Below are 19,816 nucleotides of genomic sequence, written 5' to 3'. Positions count from 1 at the left end.
TGCATAAAAGGGTTGCAAGGTGATCCTATAAGGTTTTTTGAGCTGATGTCTATCTATAGAGAAGTGAAGTGTATTGGAAGAATAAGTCAAACTGTTCTTGTGGATATTTTAAGGGAGCAGGATTTGGGCTGGGAAAAAGAAAGAGGATGTTTCTTCATTTTTGCCTGTCTATATTTACATTTTCTGTAGTTAATATGTATTATGTTATTAAAAACTCTTTGGGGTGCCTGGGTGGCTCAGTTGGTTAAGCATCTGCCTTGGGCTCAGGTCATGATCCTGGGGTCCTGGGATCAGTCCCACATTGCACTCCCTGCTCAGCAGGGAGTCTGCTTCTCCTTTTCACTCTGCCCCTCCTCCCTGCTCATGCTCTCTCTCTCTCTCTCTCTCTCTCATTTGAGTGCGCACGCACTCTCTCTCTCAAGTAAATAAATAAAATCTTTGGGAAAAAACCCTCCTTTTAAAAGTTAAAAAAATGACATTTCCATGCTTAATTGCTTATTAAACTGGATAAAGGCTAAATATAATCTGTCTAAATGCAAGGGATACTGTTTGTTGAATGAATTTAAAAATATAGATTAGAAGAAGAGTGGCATATATTTGAGAACTACTAAGTCTTTTGCTGTGCCTGAAACTAATAGCAGTTTTTATGTAGTATGATAAAAATATCAGTTGCCAGCATCAATCTCAACATCTGTACTTTTCCAAAACAATCAACAAGGAAGTGATCGGGTTTACTTAAGCATGTGGAGATCTTAGTGATTCTATAAAAAGATGTATTTGGAAAAAGCCCAGTAATTTCAAGGTCCTGTCAAACCATATTGGCATGAGGAAGCATATAATATACAAAATAAGCAAAAACAGCGCACTGAGTCTGCAGTTATGCAATCAGTGAAATCCTGTCATCATCTTTCCTAACAGAGTTCACCAAATTGAAAAGCATCGGCTCCTCCTCTTTAGTGTTGTCATGGATAACTAACTGATAGCCAAACAAAACAAACAGGGTAAGAGGGGAAATGTCACCGAGTTTCAAAAATATATCTTTAGTACTTGGATTGTTGATCTTTTTTTTTCTAAAGAAAAAATATTTAGCAATAATTTCTACAGAATGAGAAACAAAAAGAAAAACAAAAAATATCTTAAGCAGTCATTACAAGATTGGAGTACTGACAAAAATACACTAATCAAGGGTAGCCCTAATGCTTTTTGGTTCCAGGAAATACAACTGGCTCCCAGGGGAACTCAAGGAGAGACAGCAAATGGGGGGCAGTGAGAGACAGGGCAGGGAAGTCCTTGCTGCGGTGAGACCCAGGCCCGGGGCGGGATGATCAGCCACCCTAAAGCTGGAGGCACTGACTGAGGCAACCTCAGTCAAAGATTCTCTTTCTAACAGCAAGCATTTTCTGCAAGAGCAACATCTTCTATGTGCATTAATACATTTCTTTTGTGGGCAGAGTCACTTCAAATTTAGATATTATTTCCCTGAGAAATAGGACAACCCTTACGTGCTTTTATCCATCTAGTTAGTGGTCAATACTGAAACACAAGTTTTCTCAGTTTTCAAGCAAAAAATAATCCACATCAAATTAAAGATAGCATTTAAGTAAATGTAAACACACCCTTTGGTCAATTTTCACAGTAATCATCAAAGATGGCAGTCTACGGAAGACCCTGAAAACCGTTCTTCCTTTTTGTATAAACTCATCTGTCAATTAGATGGACCAGGCCTTTTTACACCCATTCTTGCTGAAGTTCTCCTCAAGTGTTGAATTGAAGCCCCAATTTCCAAGTTTCTCAAAAGAAAAAGAGGGATTTCAATCAGCTTTTCCTGTCAAAGTCAGATATTTACAATGAAACAAAATCACGTGTCTTGACATTTTCATTCTTGAATGGACGAGTGGCGAATAGATCTGTGATAATCCTCTGGACTGTTAATGTGTTCAGGTAAATCATAGCCCCTTAGGAAATGTCCACTGTTTTGCTGAGCAAAATAATATAGTTGTCTGGCTAGTAGAGGTTCAACCTTTAATAAGAGATTTTAAAAAGATATTATTGAAATATTCTTTTTAACATCCTGTAATTGGCTCATCATTAAATAACTCAGTATCTAAAGATAAGGTAAAGTTAAATCCAAAATTAGGTGCTACACAAATCAAAACATTCTGAAGAAGTAATATTTTGTTAACCCTTACATACACCATAACCTAGAAATAGACCTACTTAATTCTGAGTTTTTACTCCAGTTAAAGTCAAAGGTGGTGCTTTCAACTTTGCTTTGCTTAAAACTTATGTTTAACTAAGCATGAGCAAAGCAGGTAAAATAACAAAATTAAAAGGAAGTTTGAGGTGATTAATGAAGTTTGAGGTAACTTAGAATAATTTAGGCCAATAAATTTTTCCATAACCACAGTTTGATTAGGATGAGTTACAATTCTTGGATGACCTAGATAATCTGTATAAGATAAAGGAAAAAAGAAAGGAGCAAAATCTATACAAACAAAACACTGTTATTATGGGGAAAGATGTTAATTCTTCTAGTTTGGTGATTTATGTGTTCATATTCACTAAAACAATTCAGCTTTCAGAATTTTCCTTAATTTATAGTATCTAAGAAAATTGAATACTTTGTTAGTCAATTCTGCTATTAAATTGAGCCGCTGTTATTTGATATATAGAAATTTCAAGCATAATTCATATGAAATACTTGAAATGAGTTAAATCCATAATAAAAAGAAGTAGGAACTCTTGGGTGTACACATACCCACTTTTCTTTTCCATCCCAGACAACTCAATTCCAGGGACCCTTGCTGCAGGAACACATAGCTGCCTAACCCAGTGGAGGGCTAGAGCACCCAGCAAACCCTTAAAATCAGACTGATGCAGGAGGTTTTCACCAGGTTTTGAAACATTATTTATCAATACCAAGTTTACCTAGTCATTTAATAACCCTAGCTGTTAATAAGATATCAATTATTGTATTAATTACTAGAGATAATTCATGAAAAAGCTCTAAAGTTCACAGGACTATATTTTTATTGGTTGGTTGGTTTTGATTTTACAATCAAGAGGGGGTTCTGTGTGTTTAAAATTAGATAGTGTTTTATTTCAGTTGTCAATAAAAAAACATTATGGGAACTAAAATATGGCCTGAATGTTTCTATTATTGGGTGTATATATATATTTTTTGCCTGTTACTGCTTATTGTCTGGGCTCATTAATAATTCTTGAAGGTATGTAGCAATGTAAAGTTTTCAAATTCAAAATCTTGTGTATCCAAAACTTTGTTTTTAATGACAAATTTATTCCAAATGACCCTATTATAAACTTTGCTAGAGAACACTGATCTACTTAAATTCGTTGACAGAGTTAGCCTCCTCCAAATAACATAGGATTCCTGGTTTCCATTAGTTAAATAATTTCTAAAAATCCAGAAATAAAAGAGGATTTGGAAAAAATTGGAGGGGACTGCAAAATATGTAAGTCAATGGACAGCTTTCCATTTGGGAAAAGCTTCTCCATCAAGTAAAGATCAGCTAGACAGCATTTTAAAAACAATATTAAACATGGAGAATTTTAAAGGGAAACTTTTTATCGCCAGTCCTTTTAAATCCTCATAAAATGGGAATAGGACAATATCTTGATTGATACACAAGATCGGAAGAAGGAAACCCATGATTGCAGGTTTGTGATGAGTAAACCTCTAGGACTGGGAAAAACATGTGGTTCCCTGGGCTATGCTTCCTGCACCATTCACTGGGCCATGCTTTTTCCCTCACAATTTTCCTGTCACTTGACATATAGTTTTCATTTGAGACTTTTCTAACTGGGACACTGCCCTTGTTGAAAAACAGGGAAAGCTAATCATTTGAATGTGACTAAATACCCACGTGAGCAGTGATGAGCTTCCTTTGCCTCTGAGGATCTGGAAACTCTTCTCCGAAGCACAGAGTTACCTGGAATCTTGGCAGGGGACGGCCATGGTGAGCGAAAGCTTGCAACTCTGGAGAAGCCCCAGAAAAAAAGAAAAAACACAAACAAACAAAAAAACTGATCAGAAACCATCATTGAACATGCCAGGTTAAAGAGGAAGCAAAACTAAAATAAGAGTGAGTATTTATTTCTCTCAGTTGGGTTCATAATTTATAGACCCCAGATATGGAATTGCATGTACGTGTTCATAGGTATGCTTTTCCTGAGAGAGCTCCAGGTTTCACTTGATTCTTTTTTTTTCCTTAAATTTTATGTATTTATTTGAGAGAGAGTGAGAATGAGAGAGAAAGCCCAAGCAGGGAGAAAGAGAAGGAGAAGCAGGCTCCCCGCTAAGTAGGGAGGCTGACACAGGGCTCAATCCTGAGACCCAAATTGAAGGCAGATGCTCAAACAACTGAGCCACCCAGGAGCCCCTCACTTGATTCTTTAAGGGAAATATGGCCTGCAGATTAAGAAACATTCATTTGCAGCACTGGACCCACGAGAGTGCAAAGGGTAGCAGAAAGGAGTGAAGGATGAAGAAAAAGGAAAAGAAATGTAGCCATGTTGAGGCAAAAGAATAATTTATACAAAGGAGAAATTGTATTTATTTAAAAAATAAAAATTTTCTGATTATTCAAAAATGTCATCTCAAAACTGCTGAGCCCTCATAATCCAATATCTATGCCACTCAGGACCTCTCCATGATTCAGGCATCTCTAAAAATGCTTTACTGTTATCCTGGGGACTGAGCACCAGTGATGGGCAGCTGTCTCCTCCTTGGCACTAGGCTTAAACTGTGGGACTTTGAGCTGACTTCTTGCCCATCTTCTGGGACAGATTTGAAATGAAAAATGTAGTGATGAGACACTAAGGGCCCCACTTTTGTGTATTTGTATATCCTGAAGACACCACTCCTACTCTAAGGATGCAGAACAAAGACTGTTGGAAAGACAGATATGCAATCCCTGACATTGATCCATGTTGCTTTGCCCATATTCAAGATGACTCTAAAGCCCCTTAGCTGCTCCTATTCTTTCCTTTCCACCAGAGTTAAATGTCTGTCCCCAAGAGAAACACACATGGTTGTTGCTACAACTTCTGCAGAACAGTGTGCACATGCATCTTGATCAGATATGCACCCTTGGGCTTTGCCTTTAGGGGCTGTCCCTAGTAGTTTGCAAATCCTGAATGGGGAGATATCAAAGATCTTCACTGTTCTCTTCAACCGAAGAAAAGTTTCTAACTAACTCACTGGACTGTTTGACTTCCTGCTTCTTTTTTTTTTCCTTCCAGAATTCAAATCAAACCTAACTGACTTAGTCAGAATGTGTAAAAGGCATTCACACTACTGAGGTCTGAGACTACACCTACACAAGCTAATCAGAGTGGCGAGTTGGCACAATTCTCTGAAAAAGTCATGTCTTAAATGCTTGATAACATAAGAGCATTCTGTGGGAATCCTTGATTATGCAGAAGCTGGTTACACAGCAGCAATTTTTAAGTTCACAGGTTCCTCCTTGAACCTCAGTGAATACTTCAAGGTAAGAGGTGGCAATGAGCAAAAAACACAGCGCATGGTTACAGAGGAAGAAAAAAAAACACTCTTGCTCAAAGATAAATATTAAATTCTAGGCAAGTGAATTCACAACATACAGATGTTCACAGCTTGTGCATCATGCCTTTCTGCTTCTTGCTTATATCCAGCTCTCAGTGACTGTGACTCAAAGTGTACTTATAGCCTACTTAGAATGGTAGGATTTGAACTTCCTAAAACATACATGGTGAGAAAAACTCACAGAAGCAAGTGTCGTTCCTCTTGGATATCTTAACTAAAGCCCTAGCCCTGTGGCTCTGAATCCAAAGAGACCAAGATTCACAGTCTCTGAGCTGATCCAACCAAGCCCCGCACCCCCTCCCCACCACATTGACTCTTTCAGACCCTTTTGCATACTTAAGAGGTGCAGACAAGATGTCCCTCAGTAGCTCCTGAGACTCTTCCTTGGGTTCCCACCATGACTCCATACTGGACCCCAGGATGGACAAAACAGTCGTGGCACAGATTTGGAGGCAGTTTTGCAGCTCAGAGGGAGAAAGGGGTGTTCAGGCCCAATTGCCTTTCTCACCCTGATGCTGCCTTGGGGAACCAGAGGCTCAGTTCTCCCTCTTCCTCTTGTTATACATCTTAGTCAAGGGTTAGTCATGTAGGGACATATTTGTTTTGGGGCATCAAAAGAGAATTTGGGTGTGCCTACATGAATTTGGGCAACTTAAACCCAAAAGGCTAAGCAAATGTCAACAATGTGAAAGCACACAGATGCTTCATATTTTTATTTTAAATAAACTGAATCAGGAAGCATATTCAGGGAAAGGAGAGGCACATGAAAACCCAAAGACACAGGGTGTTACTGAAGGGGCACTTATAAAGAATAGCTTAAGGATAAGGTACAGAATAAGGGACAGAAAGAGTTGGCAGTTAGCTGACAGAATAGCTTTCTCCCTCCAAAGAGGCATCATCAATATAGATAGCTAAATTAATATTCTGGATGAAGCTGCAACAATACTGTGGCCGTGGTTTCACAAAAGCCAGTCTGGGGCTAATTTAATTGTCATGAAATCAAAACTAGATAAACAAAACTTACTGGTTTTAGAAAATATTATTTGAAACATATCATGGAGATAACTCAGGGTTTTCTCAAAAATTTCCCCTTTGCAAAATCGGTTCCACATACTCTATACTTAGTCCCACCTGCTGGAGGGCATATGCATAGGGGTAACACATCACATAACCAAGAAAGTTAACAATACACTTCTAACCTTTATGATTTTCCTAGGAACCCTAAAAAAGCTGAACTATCAGCAGACATGTTTGCTGAGATCATACTGCCAATAAAGTGTGAACCTTTTCAGTCTGTGACTATTTGTTGAATACCAAATTTCAAGATATCAGCCTGAACCACAATCCCCTTGACCAATCTCTTTCCTCTTCACACCCCTTTGTTGATGGAGAGGACCAGGTGGCAGAGGCAGAGGTGAGAGATGAACAAACAAGAAACCTATTCTCAAATCATGCCAGGTCAGCTCAGGGGTTAATAGAAGGAAGACCTCTGTCTGGAATGGGAGTGACCTTCTGTTTGGACCATGTGCAGGCACAGTGTCACCCCCTCCATTCTGTCTCTTAGGCTCACAGGTGTGGGATGCTCGTTTCTAATAGATCATTTGGTTCATTACCTGCTAAAAACTGCTGTGTGTCAAAGAGCTTGCAAGTCTGGTCCCTCTCCAGTTTATTGGGTCGATCACTGCAGAGTGCCAGAGGTCCATCCCAGTAGATCCTGCTCTGGCACAGTCTTTTGGCATACAGACCGTCGGGGGCCATCCAGAGGACCACACCCCTTTCCAGGTGGCTCAGAAGTTTCTCGATGTTTTTCCTCTGGCCATTGTCTTCTGGGTAGGGGAAAAGGACCTGGTCCAGGTTACTGGCATCGTAGGTATGCCCATGGGAGATCCGACAGCCTTCTGGGCTAGATGTGGTCAGCTCTTTCACCAGGATCTCCCGGTAGTACAAACAAATATGGAGTCGACAGTCTGTAAACACAGAGATTTCAAGCTCAGTGCTAAGGGACCAAGGAGCATTAGATATACATCAGGATGCCAAGCTATTCAACCAGAGCATGTGTATTTGATGGGACACTGGTGTCCCAAGATACTCCATTAAAAGCAGAAAGTTCCAGGGTCAAGGAAGTGTAGGAAATGCTGCACACCCCCATCTCCCTCTGGGAGTCACAAACAGTAAAAGATATTAAGGAAATCCTGAAAGAAATTTATTTAATGTTGTCTAACTCAGCATTTTCCAAATTTGTGTGACCATACATTTTTTTTGTGGAGGGGGATCACACCTTACATTAATTTTCTGCACAATATATTTGATGCATATTAGAGAGCACCACTGGTTAAGAACTTTCTGCATCATTGTTTTGGTGATGATGATAGTGGTGATGACAAAATTATGTCAAATAATAAGTCATGTACCACTGAACAAAATTCATCTTTAAGTATGGCAATCAGTTTTGATTTTGGAGGAAGTAAACCCTAAGTCTAATTTCTATTAGTTAAAAGAATATAATGATGTTTTAAAAAATTAACAAAAATGCTTACCTAAGAAACTACCCTAAAATATCAATATGATGTCACTTACATAAAAAAAATTATACATATAAGTGCACAGTGGTGATTTCTGTGTGGTAGGAATATGATGTATTATTCTCCACCTTTTCTTTTCTGATTGTCACATTAGTTTCTATGCAGTGTATGTATGTACTACTTGTGTAATAAAATTAATTCATGTGGAAAGAAAAGAATCAATGAAAAAAATGTTCTAAGGCTAAAGTCCCACTAGGCTTTCAAAATCTGCCTTGAAAATAACTGTGCTTTTTAAAACATTTAACTTGATGAGTTCACTTATGAAGTTTTTCTTCAGAATAGGACCCACAAACTGAAAGGACAACAAAGCTAGGTCTGCAAAATGTCCCTTAACTGTCAGTCCCTTAACTGAAATGCAAAAGGCCTTCATGTATAGGCAATAGCTACCCATCCATAACTGTATGGGATTTAAAAATAAATGGGAATTACAGTTCTCCAACAAATATGCTCAAGGTCCATAATTAATTTGCATTATGCACACCAAAAAAAGAAACCCACAAAACCCTCTTATTCCTCAATGGCAGGTTTTGAGACTTAATCCACATCACTATCTCAATTCTCCACTTCAGTTTCTGCTGCTGTAAACACACTAGTGGAGAGCGAGCACAGACAGTATACTTTGATGACAGTGAGTGTTGGCCATTTGAGGTGACTTATAGGGCAGGTTTCATTTCATTTAATGTCATCAGAAATCATGAGGTCACAGTAATATAAATAGCTATTTATTTCCTACTTTCCAGGCACCCACATAGGTCTTCAGTGCTTAAGAGAAGGGTTAGAAAGTTTCTAAAATTAAGCACGAGATTTCCATTTAAAAATATCTCCCCTCCATCATTTAGGAGCATCTAAGAAGAAAGGTAGCAGCCGCATTCAGAACTTCAGAACTGAAAAGAACCTGGAAGCAAGAAAGGTGCCCACAACTTACTGAAATCTTCAGAATTTACTTCAAACTTTTCTATCATTGATTTTTAAAGAGCCCAAGGGGAAAGGTGAGAATTCTGAGGCTAACTTAAGGTCTTCATTTTTCATGTAATTACAAATCTCATTTTAAAACAACTCAAAATACTATCTAAAAAATAACTATATACACACCACATATGCTTAGTAAACCTTGAGGTGCCTTCCTTAAAACAGGTAAGATCTTTGAGCTTGCAGAGTTTCTTTTAGAAATGAATCTTTAAAAATCAGCTCTAATCCAATTTTTTGCAAAACCTATCGAACTTCAGAGGAAGAATGACTGCAAGGCTCACAACTTTTAGGCATATGAATGTAATAAAGAGAAAGGAGTCAGAACTCATGTTCCCAGGATGCCAGAGAGGAAGAACTATTTGTAGCTAAACCTGGAAGGATTACCAGCTTTTTAAAATGAGAAACCTTTGTATATTCTTCTAAGAAATTATGCTACATTGTGAGGATGTTGGCTGAAGGGGGGGTGGATCCCTGGTATATAAATCTGAGGTGTTCACATTCTTGGAAATTCAGATAAATGTCAGTGGAAACCTTAAAATGACTCAGTTCAAACCAGCATTTAGAATTGGCATCAGAATCAAAAGCTAGCTTCCTAGTGCTAAGTTTTCTAATGATGTTCCTCATTGATGGAAGTTGGAAGTCAGATTATGTTCATACCCTCTCTAGTCCCCAGATGGAAGAAAGCCAATGTGCACGGTCTATGCTCAGGAATACTCCCCTCCCCAGTCAAATACACCCAAAGGTGAGGGCTGATCCATAGCAGAAGCCAGCCGCCTGCGGGGGGCCTCTGGAAGGGAACACTGCACTCACCTGAGAGCGCCAAGGCTTCAGCAGACCTTATGCTTGGCTCTATGGGGATTCCAGGGGCCTGGGACTCAGGCGGGGCACAAGCATAAAAGGTTCCTGTCACCTGGCAACCTGCATTTGTAAATAAGAATCAGATGATGTCTAAACAGAGTCAGTCCCCGCGCATAGGAAGGTCTCCTCTCCCTGGGGGTGCACCAACCCTGGGAGGGAGGGGCCAAGTGCCCTCTAGAACTGACCAGTGACATTCTCAAGTGACAAAGACAAGTTGAAATCCAATCATAAACAGCAAGACTGAAAGAAGAAGGAGACTTTTCATAGCTTTGGATGAAAACTTGGAATAGTCCCTCTATAATTTTTTTTCTAAGTTTCTTTTTTTTTTAATCAGCTGTTAAGCTGATTAACAGCTTAATCACTTCACATAATTAACATTGTGTGTGTGTGTGTATGTGTGTGTGTGCGCGCGTGCGCTATATAGTGGGAATATTTAGATCTACTCTCTAAGCAGTTTTAAATACAATAGAGAATTGCTAACTATAGTCACCATGTTGTGTTTAGATATCCAGAACTTATTCATCTTTAATTGGAAGTTTGTACCCTTTGAGCAACATCCCTCTATGTTATCTGATAAACAGGATAACTTAGGCTCAGAGAGAGTCATCTTGTTCACACTGCAAGTTCACAGTAGAGCTCAGGCCTACTCAGTTCTGAGGCCAAAGAGTCCAATTAAAAACTTACAAATTGTTTACTACACATTTATTTAGCTTTCTATTTCTGGCTTCAGGAAGAAAATTGAACCATAGGTCTTGGCAGCATAATAGCTGTGTATCACAGTTATTACAACAGTAATAGAGGAAGAATATGTGATAGAACAAAATTTTGGTGATTCTTCATTTAATGCCAACTATGCTTCAAAATATATCTACATATTCCATATTTTTGTACAGTTTGAGGCAAGGCCTTGTTAATAAGTTTTAGTTCCATATAGCCTAATGCATTAGACTCAAGTCTGAATTTCAGAAACACCAGTTTAATGTTAGCTAACTCCTCCACAATGGAATGGAAAGCAACCTTTGCTGCAAATCACTCTTGAAAAGCTAATAAAATCAAATTCTGAGCTTTTTTGTAAACATGCCACTAAAAACAAATTTTAAATGATAGTATACTTCATCAATACCCTAAAGCCAAAAGTGACCTGAACATGATTAAAAAAACAGGAACTGACCAAATAGTGAAGAACCAAATATTCCTAGAAATACTGAAGGGTCTGAGTCTTGACCCATCTCAGGGTATCTATATAAATATCTAACTCAAAAATCCTAGAAGTTTGTGTTTTCCTGTATTCGATACACTGTGTGAAGTCTTCTCTGCACTTAGCTAATTAATGCTTCCACTGGGTGATCTCATTTTGATGTCTGGGAAACTCCTATGAGCATGGGACCACATCTAATCCAGAGTGAACAAAGTTCTTTGGACCCCAACACCAGCACTAGTCACCTTATGGAGACTGTTTTCTTTTCTTAGTATTTATTCATTCCATTCTTACTATCACTTCTAATCCCAAAAATAACTATGATAGGCACACTATTTTTTTAAAGTAAACTCTACCCCCATGTGGGGCTTAGACTCACGACCCCAGGATGAAGAGTGGCATCCTCTACCAACTAAGACAACCAGGTGCCCGCTGGGCACACTACTGTTTAAGAGAAATACACTAGCTCAATAATTTGCTGACGTCCCAATAGAGGAAAGGCTTGGGCACAGCTATGTATGCCCATTTTGCAGATGTACAGAAAGAAACAGACCAGTGAGATTATTGGCCCTGCCAAGATTAAGAGACAATCCAGGAGGGAAGACTGACAAAATCTATAACTTTTTGTTAAAGATTATTCAGGGAAATGAAAAACATTAACCTATCAAACCGATAATTAAAAAAAATATGGCCAACTAGTGTGACATCTGAGACCCTCTGTCTTGAATGAAGGAGATCTGAGGTTGAACTCCAGCCCCTCACTTACACTGGATAACTTTCAGCATTACTTACATTCTGTGAATTTCCCTTAAAATTTGGGGGGGGGCAGTTTTTAGCTGCCTGGGATGGATCTCTGTGATGTTTATTATTTTTATTTATTTACCTATTTTGAGATTAGTGTCCCCTTTATTTTTTTTTCTGTGATGTTTATTTTTTATTTTTTTTTAAAGATTGTAATTCATTTACTTGAGACAGAGAGAGCAAAAGAGAGAGCACATGAGTGGGGGGATGGGTCGCAGAGGGATGGGGAGAAGCAGACTCGCCACTGAGCAGGGAGCCTGATTCTCAATCCCAGGACCCTGGGGGATCCCTGGTGGTTCCTGGGAAGCATAACCTGAGCCAAAGGCAGACACTTAACTGTCTGAGCCACCCAGGTGCCTTTTTCTGTGATGTTTAAATAAGATCTCATGTAAGGCAGTTCCCAGCATAGGTCCTGGCACAAGTAGGCCAGGTGTCAGTAAACATTGGAGTCCTTCCCCTAAGGACTTTAATTCTCTCCTTCACTGTACATGAGGTCTTTCCTAGCAGCTCTGAGGAGGACAGATCACGAGAGATCAGGGCCCTTTGGCCAGGTTTGTTCTGTTGGGTGAGCCACAGGCCTAAAAACCAGCCCCAGCAAACTCTTTACCATTTTTTTTTCCTTTCTTTTTAAAATTTAATTTAATTTAATTTTTTTAGTGTTCCAAGATTCATTGTTTATGCACCACACCCAGTGCTCCATGCAATACGCGCCCTCCTTAATACCTACTACCAGGCTCACCTAACCCCTCACCCCATCCCCTCCAAAACCCTCAGTTTGTTTCTCAGAGTCCACAGTCTCCCCGTCCGACTTCCCCCAACTCACTTGTCCTCTCCTTCTCCCCATGTCCTCCATGTTATTCCTTATGCTCCACAGGTAAGTGAAACCATATGATAATTGACTCTCTCTGCTTGATTATTTTACTCAGCATAATCTCTTCCACTCCTTACCATTTTCACAAGCCGGGCCTTGCCAGTGGTGGCTGCGGGATCCAAACGTCACAGGACATTGATACGGGATTTCTGGGTGGGGCTGATCAGGGACATATTCTCTCCAGCTTCGGTCATGGGGTGGCATCATGTAGTTATGAACCTGCTAAAGGAATATGAGGGAGCAGCTGAGATGAAAGGCAACCAGCCGGGCAAAGTTCAGTTGCTTGGCACTGGGAAAGGGGAGGGGGCAGATTCTCTCATAGTCAGACTCCTCACAGAATCTCTAATTTGGCTGAGACCCAAATCATTTTACCATCTCAAAAGACTTTGGAATGAATAGCTCATCACACTAGGTGGAAAGTAGCCATAAAGAATCAAAAAGCACAATGAAGACAGTGTTATAAAGTAATGATTTGTGTAAAGCTTCATCATATGGTTAAACCTGGCACCAAAAGTACTGCAGGAAAATTTGCTTTCTTCTACCCACCAAAGTGAATAAAACAGAGCTGTAATTCACATGAGAAAAGTCTGAAGACATCAGCTGCCCTGTGGTTTCACATGATAAAGCACTACTTCCAAAATTTTCATCTTCCACAAAAGATCTGTTTCCCAGATTTCAGAATCAGTAGCATAGGTCCATGCTAACAGGCAGACACATCCACTTCTCCATTCCTTAAAACAAACACCTATAGTAACACCAGGCAGAAAGTGAGACATTCATCCAATGATTGGGGATTTGGGTTGGCTGACTGACTAATAACAAAAAGAAAGTGCTGCAGTTTTGTTTGTGTATTTTTCCTGGCACGTGGCTCTAGCTGGCTCATGTGGCCTCACCCATACCCAGCCTTCCCTTCTAGAAGCCCTATGTCCTCCACCATACCTGAGCTGGGAGTGAGGTATAAGGAGTCGTCATGGTGTAGGGGTGGCTCATGGTCATCTGTGGGTCCTCCAGGGTGAGCTGCTTTGCTCCTATGTGTTTGGGCAAGAGGCAAATGGCAAAGGGTGAAAAAAAGGAACTGTCATAACTAAAAATGAAATCTGAGAAAACACCTGAGAGTTTAATTCCTAGAATGCATAATGGTGTTGACAAATAAGGTACTTTTTTAGTAATTCCCATGGGCAATTACTTGTTCAGGTTATTAAACTGATTTCTACAAGGTCTGACCTACGTAAGACAGATAGAGAAGGCGATGAAATGTTGTGTGTGAATGCACACAATGTCATATAAAGGGCCCCACCAGCAAGATGCTTCACAAGTGAAGTCATCTGTATGGACTGCTTAAAATGCAGATTCTTGGGCTCTACTCTGACACACTGGTCAGAAACTTGGAAAGAGACGATCTGAATTTCAATAAGGCTCCCAGCCTATCAGAGTACACTCAATAATGACATTTTCATTACTATAAATAATAATAATATATGGATATATGTACACTTCCTTTCTACAGAATGGTTAATCATGAAACACTGATAAGTAAAGATAAAACTCTGAAGAAGTTTTCCATATTTTGTTTGAAAAATTTGGACCATATCTTACACCAATAGAACTAACTGAAAAACACATGCACACACATGCATGTGCATACACCCACAGGTAGAGAGTTGGAATCTGAGAAATCAACCTATACCAATACCACAAGAATTTCAATTTATGACCCTGAGACCTTGGGCAAAGAGTCTCTTGGGCTTGAACATGAGGCAGGAGGAAGGAAGGGTACAAAAGAAAAAAAAAAAAGAAAAACAGACCCTCAGAATGAAATAAGGCCTGAAAACTGAAAATTGTCAGGCTGCCTATATTCTGTGACCCCAATCCAGGAAGCCCTACCTTTTTTTGCACCCTCAGGAACAATCCTGTATACTTTGTAGGGGTCTGAGATGTCCAGCTGACTCCTCTCCACAAGTTCCTCAAAGTCATTGCTCTTGTTCAAAGCACACCGCAAACGTGTCTTCCAGGTAGGAGGGTCTGGCTTATCTATGCCTTCTCGAAACTTTCCTTTAAATAGTGCCCAAGCCTTGTGGGAAAGAAAAGGGGGAAGAAAGTTAAAATATAGGTCTTAAAAAAAAAAAAAAAAAGAACCCGAGCACAATATTTCTAAAGGAAAGAACAATGCTTAGTTGCCTCGGATTTCTACTGTTGCTCAAAACATGGGACAGAAATACAACAGGTCTCCTCCAGGTAAACTACTTTCCTCCTTGGACTCTTTGCTGAATTGAAGACAAACGGTTTGAGCATTCTCTATGTATTTAAAAGAGGTAGGTGAGATGTGGAGGGTCCCTGGAAAGGGGCCCTAATCACCCTCTCCCCTCACAGTGTCTGAAGTGAGTTCCCCTGGAACTAGGGATGAGCTGCTATACATTGAGTACATCTGAATGGTCAGATACTCTGAGAGCAAATTCCAGAGGAAGTCCCCTGTGCCTGTTCTGCCTGCAGGTGGTGGGGCTGGGTCCTAAGGCACAGTTCATTGGGTAAACTGCTGTAGGGGAAAACAATCATCTCTCTCTCTCTCTCTCTCTCTCTCTCACACACACACACACACACACACACACACACCCCTAGAGAAGAATGTCTAAAGACTTGGAAAGAGGGAATCAGACAGAAACAGACAGAAACACATATGGAAGGACCAAAGAGAGCTAGAAAGTTAGAGAGACGACAAAGAGGGAACTAAAGGAAAAAAAAAAAAAATCCAGAGAGAGAGAGAGACCTGCAGAGAAAAACTGAAACAGAGAAAGACAGATAGACTAGTAGATGGACAGGAAAACAGAGACAGACTCAAGCACACATAACGGTGCTCACAGAAAAGAAACAGGGAGACAAAAAGAGACACACGTTGACAGTACAGAAAGAGGCTCCGATGGAGGCAAAGGAACCCACATAAATGCAAACAGGAACCCTCAAGTCAGCGCTGCTCTACCGGGGGCTGAGCCGCCAGACATTTATTTCCCTGCTGCTAGAGCCATCCGACCCCCTTGGTACTGCTCATGCCACACGTTCAGGATTGGTACCCGCGTTTCTAAAAACACTGCAAAGGTTGGAAACTCTCTTCTTCTTTTCTAGCTTCTGCGGATTGCCACCTGATGCTCCCGGACCGCCGGCCATGCGGGGCTCATCCCATGCCGTCCTTCCCGCGCGGTCCCCTCTCCTCTAAGAACCTCCAGTCGCCCACTGGGATCGCCACGGAGTCTCGGTTGGGGATCCACCCAGCTTTCTGGGGCCTTCCCTCCACCCCCCCCCACCTTGGCTGGGCTCCCCTCGTGCTAGTAACCTTGAAGAGGGCGGCGTCCTCCTCGCGGTTGTAGTCTTGCTTGCCCGCGTGCTTCCAGGGGATGCGGAAGATGCTCTTCTCCTCGTTCTCCCACACCAGCCCTGGGTACTTGCCGCTGTCGATCTGGTCGATCAGCCACTGGCGGAGTTTTCCATTGCCGCAGCTCACCGAGCTCATGCCGAACTCTCCTCCTCGACCGCTGCCCTCCAGGTTCATGCCCCGCACTCCGACTGTCGCCCTCACGCGCCCAGGATCCGCCTCCTGCACTCACTCTGCGCGGCAGAGAGGAGGGCCAGCCGTTAGCCACCCAGGCACAGCGCTCAGAACACCTTCTCAAACCTTCTGACAACGACCAGGAGGCCCTGGAGTCCGAGATTAGCTAGGAGCACTCTGTAAAAGTCGGTGTCACCAAAGGCCTCTGAGAGAAAGTATCTTATCAGTTGGCCCGGTCTCATCCCCTTGGCATTCCCGGTCCTCAGTCTCCTAAGCGTGCTTCCCGCAGAGTTCATCTTGCTACCCCACCTTCTGGATTCTCCATTCTTGTTACACACCCCACAGACCAAACCCTGCCCGGGCAACACAAGTCTTGCCTTTGCGCACACTGCGAAATCCAGCCGCCACCCCTCTGGCACCGTTTCCGTGCTCACTCAATTCCCGCTCTTCTTTGCCTATTTCCAAACCGTTGCCAGTCCATTTCTCCCTTCATTGTCAGTTACCACTCTTGCCCACTCCACCATTCACACTCCTTTGGTGGGCCCCGCGCGCCAAGAATCTCGCACGTGGGAAAGAAAGCCTGCTGTCTGGACATTCCAGGTGCTCAGCACCAGCACCTCCCGCCAGGGCTTTCTCCTCCCATACCTGCACTCTCTGCTCCAAGAGAATCCCCAAGCATTCAGCAGCTAGCAAGGACTAAGTGGGCACTGGGAGCAACTCGCGGCTGAGACCCGGCCCAAGGCAAGGAGCGCAACCAAAGAGCAGGAGATTCTGGCGCGCAGAGTGTCAGCCAGACCCAGGAGGCAGACCCAGGAGAGAGAGCAGAGGCAGAGAGGGAGCCAGGAGGTTCTCAGAGGGCACGGGTTGAGGCAGCAGAGCTCAGGGCCCCAAGTGGCCCAAATTCGGAGCTCCTCCTCCACCACCACCAGTCGGGGAGCAATGCGCCGGAGGCCAAGGTAAGTTTGAGCCCTTAAGGGCCGCAGAATAAGGAGCCCTGGATTGAAGCCTCTGGAGTAAGAGGCTGTCCTTCCTCAAGAAAGCCTGCAGTGCTGTGTAGGTCCTTTGAATGGCCCCGACTTGGCCACTCCTGGGGCCCTGACAGCCTCTTTATCCCATTCCGTCCAGCGCGTGGTCTCCCCCGGGTCTGGGCGGGACCGAACCACAAAGTGGTGAGAGCAATGCTTGGGCATTGTCCCAGGTGGCCTTCAACAGAGCCCACACAAAAGTCCCGGGGCCCAAAGCAGACGAAGTGAGAATCGGGGCTCCTTCGAGAGGCATGCTCCCTGTCGGGTCCTAAACTGGGGGTCCCTGAGCTGCCCTCGAGATGGACTCCGGGACCTCGAGTCTCGCGCTCCCGGTTCTCTGTAGTGCCAGCCTCGCATCCATTCTCCTTCCCGACCCCAAGCCTTACCTCGCCCCCAACTCGGAGCTGAGGGCAGTAGTGGGTCCCAAGTTCAACTGGTGAAACTAAGTATCGGAGGTGGGAAAGAGGAACTTATAAAGCTTAAAAGCCCGCTGAGGCGGAGCCTGGGGCGGGGCTGGGCGGGTACGAAAGCGCCTGCCGGGTTGGAGCGGGGTGGGGGGGGTGGGGGGCCGCTGTGAGCAGAGACTGGGGCGCCGCGGGAGAATCCCGGGGCCAAGACTAGAAGAAGCATGTGTTGAGGGGTCTGAGCTGCCGCCAGGCTTGGGCCTTAGAGCCCCCTGCGATCCACCTCGCGTTGCGCGGGGCGAGCGCACCTCGAGTCGGGCGTGCGCAGCTACGGGGACCCTAATGTGTGGAGGTTTCCTGCCAAGGGGAAGGCGCGAAATGGGGACCTCGCCTGAGCGCTAGGTCCTACGGGAGCCCGGTTGATAATAACAGTTAAACAACTGCGATGTGGTTAGGACGGGAAGTGGGGGCGTGCAGGAGCGGGAATCTGGAGTGCAGGGGACTTCACTTGAAGAGTGTGTAATCAAAAACGGAGGAATTGTCCACATCGTAGAATTGTGGGTGGATGGCGGCACTCTTGGAATAGCAGCTGTCGCTGAAAGCCTGCTATCCTAGGTGGTTAGAGAACATCCTACCATTAAAAATAAAAAGAAGAAAAAGCATGGCTCAGATACTTTAAGCTAGCTATAAACTGTGGCTCAAATACTCTCTGTCCGTATGTTTAAAATGCATACAGACTTTGGATCTATTGAACTGGTGAATTGAGTTTACTCAGAAAGACAGTGCATCGCCCCTAAAATTTCAATTTTACACTAAAGAGTTGAGGGGAGGGGTCACGAAGTATCCAAAGGCTTAATTGCTTCTGGACTTCAGTTCACTTTAAAATGACATAGTTTTAACATCAGTCTGGTAGGAAGCAAATTTTTACTGGGATATAAATGTTCAGAATAGAAATAATATTTAAAAGGACCTGCGATTTTACTTAATTTTCCAAAATGGCCTTAATACTAAAATTAACTCCCTGTGTGCCTACCCACTAAGTTTTCACTAGAGCATCTTGGATGCTGCCAGCATGTTTATGTACTTAGCAATTTCAGGTAAACCGTCAGATCACTGGTTTCTATATGATTTTAGACCACCATCACCCTAGGTCAACTTGTAACTTTTGAAAAGCTTTTGATTTCACTTACTTCTCATTTTTTCTCTTTTAAACTTACATCTTGGCTTAATGTCTCCTATCCAAAGAAAAAACTAAATTTAAGCTAGAGCAAAAGAGGCAGTGAGGCACCGATTAGGTATGCTTTTCCTAAAACTAACGGGCTTTCTCAGAAATTAACAGGATGCCATATTTTTATTCACTCAAGCAAGTTTTCCATTCTCAGAGTCTATGTAATAAGCAACAGAGTTTTGTTCAAAGAAAATTCTGATCACAACCTATTTTTCCTCCTTTCTTTTCCTTTCACAGATTCATTCATTCAACAAATATTTTTTTGAGCACATGCCACATGTCATAAACTGTTGTAGGTACTTGGAATACTTAATTGAACACAACAAAGACCACTAACTTCGTGTTGATTACATTTTAATCAGTGCGTTACTTTTTCCAAAAGTGTTCTCAACAGACAGAAAGAAATTGCTAAGAACAAGAATGGCAAATGAGCTTTTTGCACTTTCCTCCACGTGTCTTCTGCACCAGGTTTAGTTTCAACATTTTTTTCACTCATCTACTTATCGAAGTGCAAAACAACAGTCACTGACTATATGAAACTTTCTGAGACTTCACATCTACCTGGCTTTAAAATGTGACTGCTAATCTTCAACGCCATCTTCTGGTTTACTCATTTGTCATGTTGATCTGCTAGAAGCGATTTTTGTTTTGTTTTAATGATGAGGGGAATACAAAGAATAATACATTTTAAACACTAAAACTCTTGAAGTCCTCATTACCCCTACTCCTACCCAGGTAGGAGTTGCCAGTTACTCACC

At 42.2% G+C, this 19,816-nt stretch overlaps 1 protein-coding gene across 3 annotated transcripts; it reads right to left on the bottom strand.

The window, feature by feature from the left end:
* Positions 1–413: 413 nt before the first annotated feature.
* Positions 414–17,860, bottom strand: IRF4 (interferon regulatory factor 4). 3 transcript variants are annotated; one of them, XM_044257781.1, is made up of 9 exons: positions 17,813–17,860; positions 16,189–16,460; positions 14,748–14,934; positions 13,803–13,891; positions 12,941–13,085; positions 9,946–10,053; positions 7,198–7,551; positions 3,885–3,997; positions 414–2,020 (listed from the first exon to the last, which is right to left on the bottom strand). In XM_044257781.1, the coding sequence occupies exons 2-9, from the start codon at positions 16,402–16,404 to the stop codon at positions 1,877–1,879; spliced, it is 1,356 nt and encodes a 451-aa protein (XP_044113716.1). In that variant the 5' UTR covers positions 16,405–16,460; positions 17,813–17,860; the 3' UTR covers positions 414–1,876. The 3 variants fall into 3 exon arrangements, with proteins under 3 accessions (XP_044113716.1, XP_044113723.1, XP_044113731.1); XM_044257788.1 differs by having other exon boundaries at positions 12,941–13,082; XM_044257796.1 differs by lacking the exon at positions 9,946–10,053.
* Between the last annotated feature and the right edge of the window lie 1,956 nt (positions 17,861–19,816).

The sequence above is a fragment of the Neovison vison genome, chromosome 1 (assembly GCF_020171115.1).
Source record: "Neovison vison isolate M4711 chromosome 1, ASM_NN_V1, whole genome shotgun sequence".
NCBI classification, from domain to species: domain Eukaryota; kingdom Metazoa; phylum Chordata; class Mammalia; order Carnivora; family Mustelidae; genus Neogale; species Neogale vison.
This window is presented reverse-complemented; position numbering and strand designations above follow the sequence as displayed.